The 18,576-nt window shown below is 47.1% G+C and overlaps 1 protein-coding gene across 1 annotated transcript in view; it reads left to right on the top strand.

Annotated features, from left to right (window-relative positions):
* Positions 1–18,576, top strand: part of kcnn4 (potassium intermediate/small conductance calcium-activated channel, subfamily N, member 4) — a 52,163-nt gene that overhangs the window by 16,630 nt on the left and 16,957 nt on the right. Inside the window, exons 3-4 of the mRNA XM_084157341.1 lie at positions 6,706–7,169; positions 8,294–8,429. Coding sequence (XP_084013467.1) covers positions 6,706–7,169; positions 8,294–8,429 — 600 coding nt within the window. The remainder of the gene's footprint in view (positions 1–6,705; positions 7,170–8,293; positions 8,430–18,576) is intronic.

Genomic DNA, 18,576 nt, shown 5'->3' on the forward strand with positions numbered 1-18,576 from the left:
CCACTGGCTTGGTGCGGGGAGCGGGAACAGGCTAGACCGGGCTGGCGACGTGCACCACTGGCTTGGTGCGAGGGACAGGAACAGGCCGGACCGGGCTGGCGACGCGCACCACTGGCTTGGTGCGAGGGACAGGAACAGGCCGGGACGGGCTGGCGACGCGCACCACTGGCTTGGTGCGAGGTACAGGAACAGGCCGGACCGGGCTGGCGACGCGCACCACTGGCTTGGTGCGAGGGGCAGGAACAGGCCGGGCCGGGCTGGCGACACGCACCACTGGCTTGGTGCGAGGGGCAGGAACAGGCCGGACCGGGCTGGCGACGCGCACCACCGGTTTGGTGCGAGGGGCAGGAACAGGCCGGGCCGGGCTGGCGACGCGCACCACTGGTTTGGTGCGAGTGACAGGAACAGGCTGGACCGGGCTGGCGACGCGCACCACTGGCTTAGTGCGGGGAGCAGGAACGGGTTGGGCCGTACTGGGAACACGCACCACTGGCTTAGTGCGGGGAGCAGGAACGGGCCGGACCGTACTGGGAACACGCACCACTGGCTTAGTGCGGGGAGCAGGAACGGGTCGGGCCGTACTGGGAACACGCACCACTGGCTTAGTGCGGGGAGCAGGAACGGGCCGGACCGTACTGGGAACACACACCACTGGCCTTGTGCGGGGAGCAGGAACGGGTCGGGCCGTACTGGGAACACGCACCACTGGCTTAGTGCGGGGAGCAGGAACGGGCCGGACCGTACTGGGAACACACACCACTGGCCTTGTGCGGGAAGCAGGAATGGGTTGGGCCGTACTGGGAACACGCACCACTGGCTTAGTGCGGGGATCAGGAACGGGCCGGACCGGACTGGCGACACACACCACTTGCTTGGTGCGAGGAGCGGGACTGGGTTCCCTTATAAACCCCCGCTCCTTCTGCTGCCTAACCAGCTCCTCTCGCCGTGCCTCTACACTCTCCTTCTCCCTTATAGCCTCCTGTAGCTCCTCCCTCTGACCAAATAACTCCTGCTCCCTCTGAACCAATAGCCCCCGTAACCTGGTGGCCTCCTCTCCTAACCTGCAGAATCGCCCTGTCGCTGCCTCCTGCTGCCTCGTCGTCCACACCGTGTGCCCCCCCAAAACATTTTCTTGGGGTTGCCTCTCGGGTCTCCGTTGTCGGCACTGTTGGTGCCGTTTCTCCTCTCCTACCTGGGCATCCTCATTCATCGCCCTCCGGTAACGGACGGCCTCTTCCTCCGTAATTCTCCCCCAACCGAGGAGGACATCAACTAATGTAACCTCCCGTTTAATTCCCGGCGTTTGCTCCTGAACACGCTGCTTGGTCCTATTTTGGTGGGATCTTCTGTCACGATCGTTGACGAACGAGAAGGACCAAGGCGCAGCATGATAAGCATACATGTTTATTTAAACAAATAAACACACGACAAAACAACAAACGAAACGTGAAGTCCAAGGTAGCATACAAAACATACCTCACACAGAACAAGATCCCACAACTAACAGGTGCCAAAAGGCTGCCTAAGTATGGTCCCCAATCAGAGACAACGAGCAACAGCTGCCTCTGATTGGGAACCACACAGGCCAACATAGATCTACACATTCTAGATCTTAAACATAGAACATCGACATAGCAAACACAACACAGAAAATACACACCCTGACTCAACAAATACGAGTCCCTAGAGTCAGGGCGTGACAATATGATCCAATCAAATTGTATTTGCTTACCGGTATATACTGTATAACTACAATGTACAAATAAAAACAATACTTTCTTATTGTAAAAACTTAGGGTTAGGATTGGTTGGTAATGGACTGTATTTTTACGTTGGCTTGCTGTGGTCTACCCAGGTGGTACGTCTATGAGAACACATGAGATGGAGGTACAGTTGAAATTCTATAAACGTTTCCAAAGGTAAAAGACAAGGAAAATAACTTGCACCAACAAAGAACTGAAATTACAGTGAGGGAAAAAAGTATTTGATCCCCTGCTGATTTTGTACGTTTGCCCACTGACAAAGACATGATCAGTCTATAATTTTAATGGTAGGTTTATTTGAACAGCGAGAGACAGAATAACAACACAAAAATCCAGAAAAACGCATGTCAAAAATGTTATGAATTGATTTGCATTTTAATGAGGGAAATAAGTATTTGACCCCTCTGCAAAACATGACTTAGTACTTGGTGGCAAAACCCTTGTTGGCAATCACAGAGGTCAGACGTTTCTTGTAGTTGGCCACCAGGTTTGCACACATCTCAGGAGGGATTTTGTTCCACTCCTCTTTGCAGATCTTCTCCAAGTCATTAAGGTTTCGAGGCTGACGTTTGGCAACTCGAACCTTCAGCTCCCTCCACAGATTTTCTATGGGATTAAGGTCTGGAGACTGGCTAGGCCACTCCAGGACCTTAATGTGCTTCTTCTTGAGCCACTCCTTTGTTGCCTTGGCCGTGTGTTTTGGGTCATTGTCATGCTGTAATACCCATCCACGATCCATTTTCAATGCCCTGGCTGAGGGAAGGAGGTTCTCACCCAAGATTTGACGGTACATGGTCCCGTCCATCGTCCCTTTGATGCGGTGAAGTTGTCCTGTCCCCTTAGCAGAAAAACACCCCCAAAGCATAATGTTTCCACCTCCATGTTTGACGGTGGGGATGGTGTTCTTGGGATCATAGGCAGCATTCCTCCTCCTCCAAACACGGCGAGTTGAGTTGATGCCAAATAACTCGATTTTGGTCTCATCTGACCACAACACTATCACCCAGTTCTCCTCTGAATCATTCAGATGTTCATTGGCAAACTTCAGACAGCCCTGTATACAGTGGGGAGAACAAGTATTTGATACACTGCCGATTTTGCAGGTTTTCCTACTTACAAAGCATGTAGAGGTCTGTAATTTTTATCATAGGTACACTTCAACTGTGAGAGACGGAATCTAAAACAAAAATCCAGAAAATCACATTGTATGATTTTTAAGTAATTAATTTGCATTTTATTGCATGACATAAGTATTTGATCACCTACCAACCAGTAAGAATTCTGGCTCTCACAGACCTGTTCATTTTTCATTAAGAAGCCCTCCTGTTCTCCACTCATTACCTGTATTAACTGCACCTGTTTGAACTCATTACCTGTATAAAAGACACCTGTCCACACACTCAATCAAACAGACTCCAACCTCTCCACAATGGCCAAGACCAGAGAGCTGTGTAAGGACATCAGGGATAAAATTGTAGACCTGCACAAGGCTGGGATGGGCTACAGGACAATAGGCAAGCAGCTTGGTGAGAAGGCAACAACTGTTGGCGCAATTATTAGAAAATGGAAGAAGTTCAAGATGACGGTCAATCACCCTCAGTCTGGGGCTCCATGCAAGATCTCACCTCGTGGGGCATCAATGATCATGAGGAAGGTGAGGGATCAGCCCAGAACTACACGCCAGGACCTGGTCAATGACCTGAAGAGAGCTGGGACCACAGTCTTTAAAATCCTGCAGCGCACGCAAGGTCCCCCTGCTCAAGCCAGCGCATGTCCAGGCCCGTCTGAAGTTTGCCAATGACCATCTGGATGATCCAGAGGAGGAATGGGAGAAGGTCATGTGGTCTGATGAGACAAAAATAGAGCTTTTTGGTCTAAACTCCACTCGCCGTGTTTGGAGGAAGAAGAAGGATGAGTACAACCCCAAGAACACCATCCCAACCGTGAAGCATGGAGGTGGAAACATCATTGTTTGGGGATGCTTTTCTGCAAAGGGGACAGGACGACTGCACCGTATTGAGGGGAGGATGGATGGGGCCATGTATCACGAGATCTTGGCCAACAACCTCCTTCCCTCAGTAAGAGCATTGAAGATGGGTCATGGCTGGGTCTTCCAGCATGACAACGACCCGAAACACACAGCCAGGGCAACTAAGGAGTGGCTCCGTAAGAAGCATCTCAAGGTCCTGGAGTGGCCTAGCCAGTCTCCAGATCTGAACCCAATAGAAAATCTTTGGAGGGAGCAGAAAGTCCGTATTACCCAGCGACAGCCCCGAAACCTGATGGATCTGGAGAAGGTCTGTATGGAGGAGTGGGCCAAAATCCCTGCTGCAGTGTGTGCAAACCTGGTCAAGACCTACAGGAAACTTATGATTCTGTAATTGCAAACAAAGGTTTCTGTACCAAATATTAAGTTCTGCTTTTCTGATGTATCAAATACTTATGTCATGCAATAAAATGCAAATTAATTACTTAAAAATCATACAATGTGATTTTCTGGATTTTTGTTTTAGATTCCGTCTCTCACAGTTGAAGTGTACCTATGATAAAAATTACAGACCTCTACATGCTTTGTAAGTAGGAAAACCTGCAAAATCTGCAGTGTATCAAATACTTGTTCTCCCCACTGTATGTGCTTTCTTGAGCAGGGGGACCTTGCGGGTGCTGCAGGATTTCAGTCCTTCACGGCGTGGTGTGTTACCAATTGTTTTCTTGGTGACTATGGTCCCAGCTGCCTTGAGATCATTGACAAGATCCTCCCGTGTAGTTCTGGGCTGATTCCTCACCGTTCTCATGATCATTGCAACTCCACGAGGTCAGATCTTGCATGGAGTCCCAGGCCGAGGGAGATTGACAGTTATTTTGTGTTTCTTCCATTTGCGAATAATCGCACCAACTGTTGTCACCTTCTCACCAAGCTGCTTGGTGATGGTCTTGTAGCCCATTCCAGCCTTGTGTAGGTCTACAATCTTGTCCCTGACATCCTTGGAGAGCTCTTTGGTCTTGGCCATGGTGGAGAGTTTGGAATCTGATTGATTGATTGCTTCTGTGGACAGGTGTCTTTTATACAGGTAACAAGCTGAGATTAGGAGCACTCCCTTTAAGAGTGTGCTCCTAATCTCAGCTCGTTACCTGTATAAAAGACACCTGGGAGCCAGAAATCTTTCTGATTGAGAGGGGGTCAAATACTTATTTCCCTAATTAAAATGCAAATACATTTATAACATTTTTGACATGGGTTTTTCTTGATTTTGTTGTTGTTATTCTGTCTCTCACTGTTCAAATAAACCTACCATTAAAATTATAGACTGATCATGTCTTTGTCAGTGGGCAAACGTACAAAATCAGCAGGGGATCAAATACTTTTTTCCCTCACTGTAACTGGAATGTTTGTCAGACTGCCACACTGATTAGTCACAGATTAATCACATTTCCAAACACTTCTGCCCAAATACGCGAAGAGTCTGGTGGACCAATGCGTCAAACTTGGCCTTTGTTAGCCAATAGAGAGAAACTCCCGGCGCATAGGCAATGGCTTAATCGGCTTAATCTACCAACCAATCATCTCCCACAACAACATCCCCCTAACCCTCCCCTGTACACTAGCACATCACAAGCACAGAGCCACTCCTCACAGTCGTGTGATTCGTTAAAAATAAATGATGGCAAATACTTTACTCAGTAGGTCACTCCTATAGAATTCTATGGTCACTCCCACTAAGGCCAACTTTGAGTGGTTGATATACCAATCTTATATGCACTTTGCGCAATAGCCTCAGGACAAGGTTAGCCACAGATTAATCCATTTCAAGGAAAGAGTGTTGCAGCACGATAGCCCGATCACCAGCACCAACACCAACACGCCTCAGGTGAGCCAATTTCAAGGGAAGGGTGTGGCAATATCAAGGGAAGGTGTGGCAATATCTAGGGAAGGGTGTGACAATATCAAGGGAAGGGTGTGGCAATATTTTTAAATTTTTACATTTTAGTCATTTAGCAGACACTCTTATCCAGAGTGACTTACAGTTAGTGAGTGCATAAATTTTTCATACTGGCCCCCCGTGGGAATCGAACCCACAACCCTGGCTTTGCAAGCGCCATGCTCTACCAACTGAGCTACAGGAGGCCAATATCAAGGGAAGGGTGTGGCAATATCAAGGGGAAGAATGTGGCTGAAGTTACCCCTCTGCTGCAGGAACTGGGTGGGGATTGGGTAATGGGAAAGTCAGTCAAGGGCAACAAGACTATGAACTGAGTGTTCTAATATGCTTACGGCAGTTTCAAATATCAAGAGTTACAAAGAAACCTCAAAACAACAGGAATTTGAGGTTTTGGCCAGCGCGGGATTTGGTTTTCATTTTCTTTAGTATTATGATAAAGTGATATCTTGGAGTTGTGTCATGTCAGACTAGGATCAGACAGGATTATATTGATGATCTAAGAGACTTGTGAGTCAGAGAGGGCTTGTGTCGCTTACAACCCACACAATCTTGACTTTCACTGGCTCCGTATCTGCTTGGGTGGGTCTTTGTTTGCCTTGGCCTCCATCTCAAACAAAAATAAATGAATCATGTCCCTGTCGTTGCTGTTCTTCCAATTTCCACCTTTAGTTAATCATCAGCATTTCCTTAATGCTTCAAATCAAATGAACAATTCTCTGTTGACATCCTTCTTTTCCTACTTCTCTCTCTCCCACTCAATCCCCTTCCCCTTCCCTTTCCCTCTCGCAATCTCTCTCTCTCTCTCTCTCTCTCTCTCTCTCTCTCTCTCTCTCTCTCTCTCTCTCTCTCTCTCTCTCTCTCTCTCTCTTTTTATTTCTCTTTCACTCTCTTTCCCCCTCTCTCTCCCTCTAACTCTCCTACTCCCTCTGGCTCTTCCGCTCGCCCTCATCCCTTTCTCTCTCCCCTGTCGCCCCTGTCCCGACCCCTCTCTTCTTCTCCAGCTCTTCATCATTGACCACAACCAGGTGGACTGGCGCATCGCCATGACAAGCCGCAGGGTGCTGGGCATCTCCCTGGAGCTGCTGGTCTGTGCCATCCACCCTGTGGGCACCTACTGGGAGGTGGGCGTCCCCGCGCCCATCGCCAGGGAGGGGGTAGAGGTCAACTCCTCCAACTCGGCGCCGCTGTGTGTATCCTCCCGCCACGGGGAGGCGCTGTTGGACACAGAGCTGCTGCTGTCGGTGCTGATGTTCCTCAGGCTGTACCTGGTCCACAGGACGATCCTACTGCACAGCAAGGTGCTGCTCAGTGCCTCCTATAGGAGTATCGGCTCGCTCAACAACATCAACTTCACGTTCCGCTTCGTGCTCAAGGTGCTGATGAACAAGTACCCGGCGCGCACGCTGATGGGTTTCATCTTCTTGTTCTGGCTCATCGCCTCCTGGATGCTCACGCTGTGTGAGAGGTAGGGAGGAGGGGTGCGCACACGCAGGCACACACACACACACTCATGCTCACACGCATGCTCACACGCGCACACACAAACAAACACACACACACACACGACTCATGCATGACTCACACACACTCTCCTGTTTGAGATACACAGGCACAGGCACAGGCGTCTGTGTGATAGACAGAACAGAAAAAGAGGACACACAGTGAGAGAAGAAAACAGTTTGCCAAAATTCTAAATATAACACATTACTACTGCCAGCACAGAAACATGCACACACACACACACACCCCTACACAGTTTATTACAAACAGACTGGGGCAATCAATTGATCACTCTACTTCAAATATTGATGGTCAATTTGAGTTCCCCATTCGGAAAGTCTAATAACAGATTCAATGTTGATTGTTTTCTGTTGAGTTACTCTGACAAATTGCTCTTCATTGTGAGCCAACACATACCATCCTAGGCCTCTGAAGTCTCCTTGTGACCAACGTGAGGTCATTTGTTTAGGCTGAACCTACAATGGGATAGGATTCTTAGATCTCAGTTACATAGAGAAAATCAAACGTGTTAATTTATCAAGCTGCATGTTAAACAAACTGCGACGTTTTGGTTATACGATCTGATGATTGACAGATTGTAAGACTTCTGAGTAACACCTGACAGGTATAATGCATCATAACTTCCCTGTAGTCAATGGAAGACTTGAGATGAACACTGAATTGGAATGGTCTTGAAATAGATTCTGAGAAAACAACAACATAGAAAAGTCAACCCATTTTTGAGGCAGTTTCACCATCTGTCCAGACAATTCAACTTCCATGTTCTCTTTCCTGGAATTGAAACAGAAACAGGACCTTCCCTGACCCCACAGCCACTGATAGATACATAGATAATCACAGTCTAACTGTTACTAGAACGCTTGGATCTTTGGGTGCCCATAAAGATTCTAAATCTCAAACCAGATTTGCCAACTTAATATATCTCTGGTTTTGTCTTACCCATTGGTCTGATCTTGTTAGTAATGCAACATGTCTATATAATATCTATAAAATCTACGAATATCTTCATGTCAGACATATGTATCTATGTATGTAGTGAGTGACCCCAGGGTGTGTTGCCCTCTACAGGCAGACACAGGAGGAGACTGGTCGTATGGACACGGCTCTCTGGCTCATTGCCATCACCTTCCTCACCGTGGGATACGGGGACGTGTCCCCCAAAACCAGCTGTGGCAAAGTGGTGTGCCTCTTCACCGGAGTCATGGTAACTATATGGTGTGGGGGGAATGGAGGGATAAGGGAAATAATGTTTCTAGCCTGAGTGTCAAAGCATGATAAAGCCTGTATGTTAAAGGTTACAATGGCTTTTTAAAGTAGGCAGGCTAAATAACATACTGTGCATGTACTGTACATGGCTTCATGTCTCTGCAGGTGTACAGATGTATGATCTAAATTTGAGCCAGTTTGCTACAGCAGGGAAATAATCCTGCAGCAACAGGAAATGTGAATGACTATATGGACTGTAATTAATTAACATTTTTGTAAGGTTGATACTGCGATGGGTGATTTGAAGGAGTCAGGCGCAGGAGGGTTAACCACAGAATACAGAGTTTATTCCGGAATACAGAGATAAGATAGTGTCACACAGTCCAGTGTGCAAAACAGGCGCACTGGAACAAAACAGGTACACGGGGAAAATATACCCCGGCAATACAAAATACACGTAGCTCAACCGAGCTACTCACTCCTCACATAAACAATCACCCACAAGGACAAGGGGGCAGAGGGAACACTTATACACGTACTAATGAGGGGATTTGAACCAGGTGTGTGTAATAGACAAGACAAAACAAATGGAATGATGAGATGTGATGCGGCAGTGGCTAGAAGGCTGGTGACGACGAACGCCGAAGCCTGCCCGAACAAGGAGAGGAAGCAGCTTCGAAGGAAGTCGTGACAGTACCCCCCTTGACGCGCAGCTCCAGCAGCACTCCGACACCGGCCTCGGGGACGGCCAGGAGGACGCGGAGCGGGGCGAGCCGGATTACGAAAGTGGAAATCCCGCAACAGGGAGGGATCGAGGATATCCCTCACCGGGACCCAGCACCGTTCCTCCGGACCGTACCCCTCCCACTCCACGAGGTACTGAAGGCCCCCCAAACAACGGCTTGAATCCAGGATGGAATGGATGGAGTACGCCGGAGCCCCCTCGATGTCCAGAGGAGGCGGAGGGACCTCCCGCACCTCAGACTCCTGGAGCGGACCAGCCACCACCGGCCTGAGGAGAGACACATGAAACGAGGAGTTAATACGGTAATCATGGGGAAGTAATAACCTATAAGTAACCTCATTGATCCTCTTCAGGACTTTGAACGGCCCCACAAACCGCAGGCTCAGCTTCCGGCAGGGCAGACGGAGGGGCAGATTCCGGGTCGAGAGCCAGACCCGATTTTATTTATTTTATTTTATTTCACCTTTATTTAACCAGGTAAGCCAGTTGAGAACAGGTTCTCATTTACAACTGCGACCTGGCCAAGATAAAGCAAAGTAGTGCAATAAAAACAACACAGAGTTACATATGGGGTAAAAAAAAACATAAAGTCAGAAATACAACAGAAAATATATATACAGTGTGTGCAAATGTAGCAAGTTATGGAGGTAAGGCAATAAATAGGCTATAGTGCAGAATAATTACAATAGTATTAACACTGGAATGCTAGATGTGCAAGAGATTATGTGCAAATAGAGATACAGGGGTGCAAAAGAGCAAAATAAATAACAATATAGGGATGAGGTAGTTGGGTGGGCTAATTTCAGATGGGCTGTGTACAGGTGCAGTGATCGGTAAGGTGCTCTGACAACTGATGCTTAAAGTTATTGAGGGAGATAAGAGTCTCCAGCTTCAGAGATTTTTGCAATTCGTTCCAGTCATTGGCAGCAGAGAACTGGAAGGAATGGCGGCCAAAGGAGGTGTTGGCTTTGGGAATGACCAGAGAGATATAGCTGCTGGAGCGCAGACTACGGGTGGGTGCTGCTATGGTGACCAATGAGCTAAGATAAGGCGGGGATTTGCCTAGCAGTGATTTATAGATGGCCTGGAGCCAGTGGGTTTGACGACGAACATGTAGTGAGGACCAGCCAACAAGAGCGTACAGGTCACAGTGGTGGGTAGTGTATGGGGCTTTGGAGACAAAACGGATGGCACTGTGATAGACTACATCCAATTTGCTGAGTAGAGTGTTGGAGGCTATTTTGTAAATGACATCGCCGAAGTCAAGGATCGGTAGGATAGTCAGTTTTACGAGGGCATGTTTGGCAGCATGAGTGAAGGAGGCTTTGTTGCGAAATAGGAAGCCGATTCTAGATTTAACTTTGGATTGGAGATTCTTTATGTGAGTCTGGAAGTTGAGTTTACAGTCTAACCAGACACCTAGATATTTGTAGTTGTCCACATACTCTAGGTCAGACCCGTCGAGAGTGGTGATTCTAGTCGGGTGGGCGGGTGCTAGCAGCGTTCGATTGAAAAGCATGCATTTAGTTTTACTAGTGTTTAAGAGCAGTTGAAGGCTACTGAAGGATTGTTGTATGGCATTGAAGCTCGTTTGGAGGTTTGTTAACACAGTGTCCAATGAAGGGCCAGATGTATACAAAATGGTGTCGTCTGCGTAGAGGTGGATCTGAGAGTCACCAGCAGCAAGAGCGACATCATTGATATACACGGAGAAAAGTGTCGGCCCAAGAATTGAACCCTGTGGCACCCCCATAGAGACTGCCATAGGTCCAGACAACAGGCCCTCCGATTTGACACACTGAACTCTATCTGAGAAGTAGTTGGTGAACCAGGCGAGGCAGTCATTTGAGAAACCAAGGCTATTTAGTCTGCCAATAAGAATGCGGTGGTTGACAGAGTCGAAAGCCTTGGCCAGGTCGATGAAGACGGCTGCACAGTACTGTCTATTATCAATCGCGGTTATAATATCGTTTAGGACCTTGAGCGTGGCTGAAGTGCACCCGTGACCAGCTCGGAAACCGGATTGCATAGCGGAGAAGGTACGGTGGTATTCGAAATGGTCGATGATCTGTTTGTTAACTTGGCTTTCGAATACTTTCGAAAGGCAGGGCAGGATGGATATAGGTCTGTAGCAGTTTGGATCTAGAGTGTCACCCCCTTTGAAGAGGGGGATGACCGCGGCAGCTTTCCAATCTCTGGGGATCTCAGACGTTATGAAAGAGAGGTTGAACAGACTAGTAATAGGGGTTGCGACAATTTCGGCGGCTAGTTTTAGAAAGAAAGGGTCCAGATTGTCTAGCCCAGCTGATTTGTAGGGGTCCAGATTTTGCAGCGCTTTCAAAACATCAGCTGTCTGAATTTGTGTGAAGGAGAAGCGGGGGGGGCATGGGCAAGTTGCAGCAGAGGGTGCAGAGTTGGTGGCCGGGTTAGTGGTAGCCAGAGGGAAAGCATTGCCAGCTGTAGCAAAATGCTTGTTGAAATTCTCGATTATTGTAGATTTATCGGTGGTGATAGTGTTTCCTAGCCTCAGTGCAGTGGGCAGCTGGGAGGAAGTGCTCTTATTCTCCATGGACTTTACAGTGTCCCAAAACTTTTTGGAGTTAGTGCTACAGGATGCAAATTTCTGTTTGAAAAAGTTAGCCTTTGCTTTCCTGACTGCTTGTGTATATTGGTTCCTAACTTCCCTGAAAAGTTGCATATCGCGGGGGCTATTTGATGCTAATGCTGTACGCCACAGGATGTTTTTGTGCTGGTCAAGGGCAGTCAAGTCTGAGGAGAACCAGGGGCTATATCGGTTCTTAGTTCTGTATTTTTTGAATGGGGCATGTTTATTTAAGATTGAGAGGAAATTACTTTTAAGGAACAACCAGGCATCCTCTACTGACGGAATGAGATCTATATCCATCCAGGATACCTGGGCCAGGTCAATTAGGAAGGCCTCCTCGCTAAAGTGTTTTAGGGAGCGTTTGACAGTGATGAGGGGTGGTCGTTTGACCGCGGACCCGTTACGGACGCAGGCAATAAGGCAGTGATCGCTGAGATCCTGGTTGAAGACAGCTGAGGTGTATTTAGAGGGTATGTTAGTCAGGATGATATCTATGAGGGTACCCATGTTTACGGATTTAGGGTTGTACCTGGTAGGTTCGTTGATAATTTGCGTGAGGTTGAGGGCATCTAGCTTGGATTGTAGGATGGCTGGGGTATTAAGCATATCCCAATTTAGGTCACCAAGCAGTACAAACTCTGAGGATAAATGGGGGGCAATCAATTCACATATGGTGTCCAGGGCACAGCTGGGGGCTGAGGGGGGTCTGTAGCAAACAGTGAGAGACTTATTTCTGGAAAGGTGGATTTTTAGAAGTAGAAGCTCAAACTGTTTGGGCACAGACCTGGATAGTATGATGGAGCTCTGCAGGCTATCTCTACAGTAGATTGCAACTCCACCCCCTTTGGCAGTTCTATCTAGACGGAAAATGTTATAGTTGGGGATGGAAATTTCAGAATTTTTGGTGGCCTTCCTGAGCCAGGATTCAGACACTGCTAGAACATCAGGGTTGGCAGAGTGTGCTAACGCAGTGAATAACTCAAACTTAGGAAGTAGACTTCTGATATTTATGTGCAAGAAACCAAGACTTTTGCGATTACAGAAGTCATCAAATGATAGCGCCTGGGGAGTAGGAGTGATACTGAGGGCTGCAGGGCCTGGGTTAGCCTCTACATCACCAGAGGAACAGAGGAGGACTAGAATAAGGATACGGCTAAAGGCTTTAAGAACTGGTCTTCTAGTGCGTTGGGTACATAGAATAAAGGGGGCAGATTTCCGGGTGTTATAGAAAAGATTCAGGGCATTATGTACAGACAAGGATATGGAAGGATATGAGTAAAGTGGAGGTAAACCTAAGCGTTGGGTAACAATGAAAGAGATAGTATCTCTAGAGGCATCAATTGAGTCGGTCTCTGAGTGTATGGGGGGAGGGACAAAGGAGCTATCTAAGGCAGGTTTAGCTAGGCTGGGGGGTCTACAGTGATATAGTACAATTAGAAATAACCGAAACAACAATAAACTAACCATGTTTGGGCTGAGGCTAAACATAAACAGGATGTAGTACCGTAAAAAGGAACAGTCCAGCAGATATCAGCTGTATAGCTGAGTTATCATAAGGTCCGGTGGTGAAGCACTTGTGAGTAAGAGGCCACGGATAGCGTGTGCTAGCGGGCCAGGGCTAGCAGATGGATGGAATCTTCGTGGTTAACGTCGTAACCACATCAGACGATTTCGTCGGCAGACCAGTCGTGTAGGATCGGCGGGGCTTCGTGTCAACACTAGGTGGTCCCGTCCGGTTGACAGAGAGGTAGATAGCCGGGAGATGGGCCTAGCTCAGGATGATTAGCCAGACCACAGCGTCCGTTTTGTTGTAGCCAGCTGGTAGCGATGAATCCGGAGTTAAAGGTCCAGTGATTCAGTGATTCCGGCGGAAAAACTGATATGATCTGGGTCGATAACGCGCTGTGCAGACTGGCCGAATATCCGGTGATCAATGTCCAATGATTAAAATTAATCCCGCGGAAAAAAATCCAATGTTCTGGGTGAAACACCGCTAGCTGTGGCTAATAGCAAGTAGCTAGTTCAGTAGCTAGTTCAGTTTAGTGAGTAAGAGGCCACGGATAGCGTGTGCTAGCGGGCCAGGGCTAGCCGATGGATGGAATCTTCGTGGTTAACGTCGTAACCACATCAGACGATTTCGTCGGCAGACCAGTCGTGTAGGATCGGCGGGACTCCGTGTCAACACTAGGTGGTCCCGTCCGGTTGACAGAGAGGTAGATAGCCGGGAGATGGGCCTAGCTCAGGATGATTAGCCAGACCACAGCGTCCGTTTTGTTGTAGCCAGCTGGTAGCGATGAATCCGGAGTTAAAGGTCCAGTGATTCAGTGATTCCGGCGGAAAAACTGATATGTTCTGGGTCGATAACGCGCTGTGCAGACTGGCCGAATATCCGGTGATCAATGTCCAGTGATTAAAATTAATCCCGCGGAAAAAAATCAAATGTTCTGGGTGAAACACCGCTAGCTGTGGCTAATAGCAAGTAGCTAGTTAGCTGGCTAGCTAGTTTCAACTGGAGATTCTGGATTCTAGATAAAGGTAAGTCAAAAATAGAATCCGTTCCACATTGAGTGAGGCGGGTTGCAGGAAAGTATATTTTGTAGAAGGATGAAAAGTCTGATAGGGAAATATGTACGAAAAATACAAAAAAAACAGGGTATTTACAGGCTATTTACAGACACACGACAGAAACAGGACTGCACTACTTCGCCATCTTGAAAAAAAAAAAAAAAAAAAAAAAAAAAAAAAAAAAAAAAAAAATTAATAAAATAAAATAATTAAAAAATTAAATTTAAAAATTTAAAAAATGGTCACCTGGTACACTGCGTCCGTAATGGGTCCGCGGTCAAACGACCACCCCTCATCACTGTCAAACGCTCCCTAAAACACTTTAGCGAGCAGGCCTTTCTAATTGACCTGGCTTGGGTATCCTGGATGGATATTGACCTCATTCCATCAGTAGAGGATGCCTGGTTGTTCTTTAAAAGTGCTTTCCTCTCAATCTTAAATAAGCATGCCCCATTCAAAAAATTCAGAACTAAGAACAGATATAGCCCCTGGTTCTCCTCAGACTTGACTGCCCTTGACCAGCACAAAAACATCCTGTGGCGTACTGCATTAGCATCGAACAGCCTCAGCGATATGCAACTTTTCAGGGAAGTCAGGAACCAATATACAAAATCAGTTAGGAAAGCAAAGGCTAGCTTTTTCAAACAGAAATGTGCATCCTGTAGCACTAACTCCAAAAAGTTTTGGGACACTGTAAAGTCCATGGAGAATAAGAGCACCTCCTCCCAACTGCAAACTGCACTGAGGCTAGGAAACACTGTCACCACCGATAAATCTACAATAATCGAGAATTTCAACAAGCATTTTGCTACGGCTGGCCATGCTTTCCACCTGGCTACCAGTACCCCGGCCACCAGCTCTGCACCCTCCGCTGCAACTTGCCCATGCCCCCCCACTTCTCCTTCACAAAAATTCAGACAGCTGATGTTCTGAAAGAGCTGAAAAATCTGGACCCCTACAAATCAGCTGGGCTAGACAATCTGGACCCTTTCTTTCTAAAATTAGCCGCCGAAATTGTCGCAACCCCTATTACTAGCCTGTTCAACCTCTCTTTCGTAACGTCTGAGATCCCCAGATATTGGAAAGCTGCCGCGGTCATCCCCCTCTTCAAAGGGGGTGACACACTAGATCCAAACTGTTACAGACCTATATCCATCCTGCCCTGCCTTTCGAAAGTATTTGAAAGCCAAGTTAACAAACAGATCACTGACCATTTCGAATCCCACCGTACCTTCTCCGCTATGCAATCCGGTTTCCGAGCTGGTCATGGGTGCACCTCAGTCACGCTTAAGGTCCTAAACGATATTATAACTGCGATCGATAAAAGACAGTACTGCGCAGCCGTCTTCATCGACCTGGCCAAGGCTTTCGACTCTTTCAACCACCGCATTCTTATTGGCAGACTAAATAGCCTTGATTTCTCAAATGACTGCCTCGCCTGGTTCACCAACTACTTCTCAGATAGAGTTCAATGTGTCAAATCGGAGGGCCTGTTGTTTGGACCTCTGGCAGTCTCTATGGGGGTGCCAACGGGTTCAATTCTCGGGCCGACTCTATTCTCTGTGTATATCAATGATGTCGCTCTTGCTGCTGGTGACGCTCGGATCCACCTCTATGCGGACGACACCATTTTGTATACATCTGGCCCTTCATTGGACACTGTGTTAACAAACCTCCAAACGAGCTTCAACGCCATACAACACTCCTTCCGTAGCCTCCAACTGCTCTTAAACACTAGTAAAACTAAATGCATGCTCTTCAACCGAACGCTACTTGCACCTGCCCACCCACTTGCACCTGCCCATCTGACCTAGAGTATGTGGACAACTACAAATACCCAGGTGTCTGGTTAGACTGTAAACTCTCCTTCCAGACTCACATTAAGCATCTCCAATCAAAAGTTAGATCTAGAATCGGATTCCTATTTCGCAACAAAGCCTCCTTCACTCATGCTGCCAAACATGCCCTCGTAAAACTGACTATCCTACCGATCCTTGACTTCGGCGATGTCATTTACAAAATAGCCTCCAACACTCTACTCAGCAAATTGGATGTAGTCTATCACAGTGCCATCTGTTTTGTCACCAAAGCCCCATATACTACCCACCATTGTGACCTGTACGCTCTTGTTGGCTGGCCCTCACTACATATTCGTCGCCAAACCCACTGGCTCCAGGTCATCTATAAATCACTGCTAGGCAAATCCCCGCCTTATCTTAGCTCACTGGTCACCATAGCAACACCCACCCGTAGTCTGCGCTCCAGCAGGTATATCTCACTGGTCATCCCCAAAGCCAACACCTCCTTTGGCCACCATTCCTTCCAGTTCTCTGCTGCCAATGACTGGCACGAACTGCAAAAATCTCTGAAGCTGGAGACTCTTATCTCCCTCACTAACTTTAAGCATCAGTTGTCAGAGCAGCTTACCGATCACTGGACCTGTACACAGCCATTCTGAAATTAGCCCAACTACCTCATCCCAATATTGTTATTTATTTTGCTAATTTGCACCCCAGTATCTCTATTTGCACATCATCTTTTGCACATCTATCATTCCAGTGTTAATACGAAATTGTAACTATTTTGCACTATGGCCTATTTATTGCCTTACCTCCATAACTTACTACATTCGCACACACTGTATATATATTTTCTGTTGTATTTTTGACTTTATGTTTTGTTTTACCCCATATGTAACTCTGTGTTGTTGTTTTTATCACACTGCTTTGCTTTATCTTGGCCAGGTCGCAGTTGTAAATGAGAACTTGTTCTCAACTGGCTTACCTGGTTAAATAAAGGTGAAAAAATAAAATTAAAATAAAGACCAGGGCCATCAGTTTGTCCACTGCCATATACATCTTCTTCAGGTTTCTGGGACAGAACTCATCTCAACTAGTTTTCTTCTGCAGGAACACTGGAGAACAGAAGAATAACAGTACATTTAGAGACCACTAAGCCGTCTAAAGTGTGTGTGTGTGTGTGTGTGTGTGTGTGTGTGTGTCGTGCTGGTTTTATGGGTCATTAACTATTTGTCAACACTGAACTGAGTCTATTTTGTTTGGATGCTACGGTCCAGCAAAACAATCTTGGCACTCCACCCCTTTGGTAAAATATTAGGCCACTATGTAAAATCTACTTTAGACATCAATCAAATGGATACGCTCACTGACAAGTCATCTAATAGTAAAGTTTGAATTTAGATTAGAGAAAAGCATACAACATAGTCTCACTCTCACAAAAGCTCTCGTGACCAAAATAACTGGACGGTGGTTATCTGACAAACAGTGAAACATTTATTTGACACGGAATTTAGAAGAAGAAGGAACCTACATCATGTGAAGTCAAATCACAACTAAGAAACACTGGAAAAGTTAACAAAAAACTGCTTGAATTTGACAAAATAAATGTTCTGAATGACAGCTCCTTCTCCATTATAGCACTTGGAAACTTTGACGTCCTCTGCCTGCTTCCCCATGTCTACTTTCATTTTTGTTCATCCATGTTGTTTGACAATATGTCTCCTAGCCTTCCTGTTAATAACAAGTGGAGTGAGGTGTGGGGTTGCCTGACCTCTTTCACGGGAGATCCTAACAAATAGGAAACTAGGAAGCTGAGACGTGTGAATGTGAGGGGGAGAGGATAATTCAATCGTATCGTCTCCTTGTTCAGTGATCGATAATCAATGCACGGGCGCAGAACGCCGTCTTTCTTTTTAACAAAAATAAACTTGAGGAGGCGGGCGAAGTGGAGGGATGTATAAGCCCCTGGCGCAGGGACTCGTGACGTATGTCTCCATAGCCTCCATTTCAGCCTGTGACAGGGGATACACATGACTCCTGGGAGGCACAGCGTCTACCCGGAGGTTAATCACGCCTGCGTTTTGGAAAAACGTGTGCGCCAAATCGAGGTATTCGGGGGGAATGCGCACGGTGGAGGTACTGTCTGGACTTTCCACCGTGGTTGCACTAACGGAAACACCGAGACACCTACCTTGACACTCTCGCGACCACCCCGTGAGAACCTTCTGCGGCCATGAGAAGGTGGGGTTGTGGAGTGCTAACCAAGGAATACCTAATACAACAGGGAAAGCAGGAGACTCAATAAAAAAAAAAGTGTCTTGCTTGCGATGAGCCTCGTGGGTAACCATAGTGACTGGTGCTGTAACTTCCCTAACAAACCCGGACCCTAATGGTCGACTGTCAAGTGCTCTGATGGGGAGTGGAATGGATA

The sequence above is a fragment of the Coregonus lavaretus genome (assembly GCF_964263955.1).
Source record: "Coregonus lavaretus genome assembly, chromosome: 3".
Lineage (NCBI taxonomy): Eukaryota > Metazoa > Chordata > Actinopteri > Salmoniformes > Salmonidae > Coregonus > Coregonus lavaretus.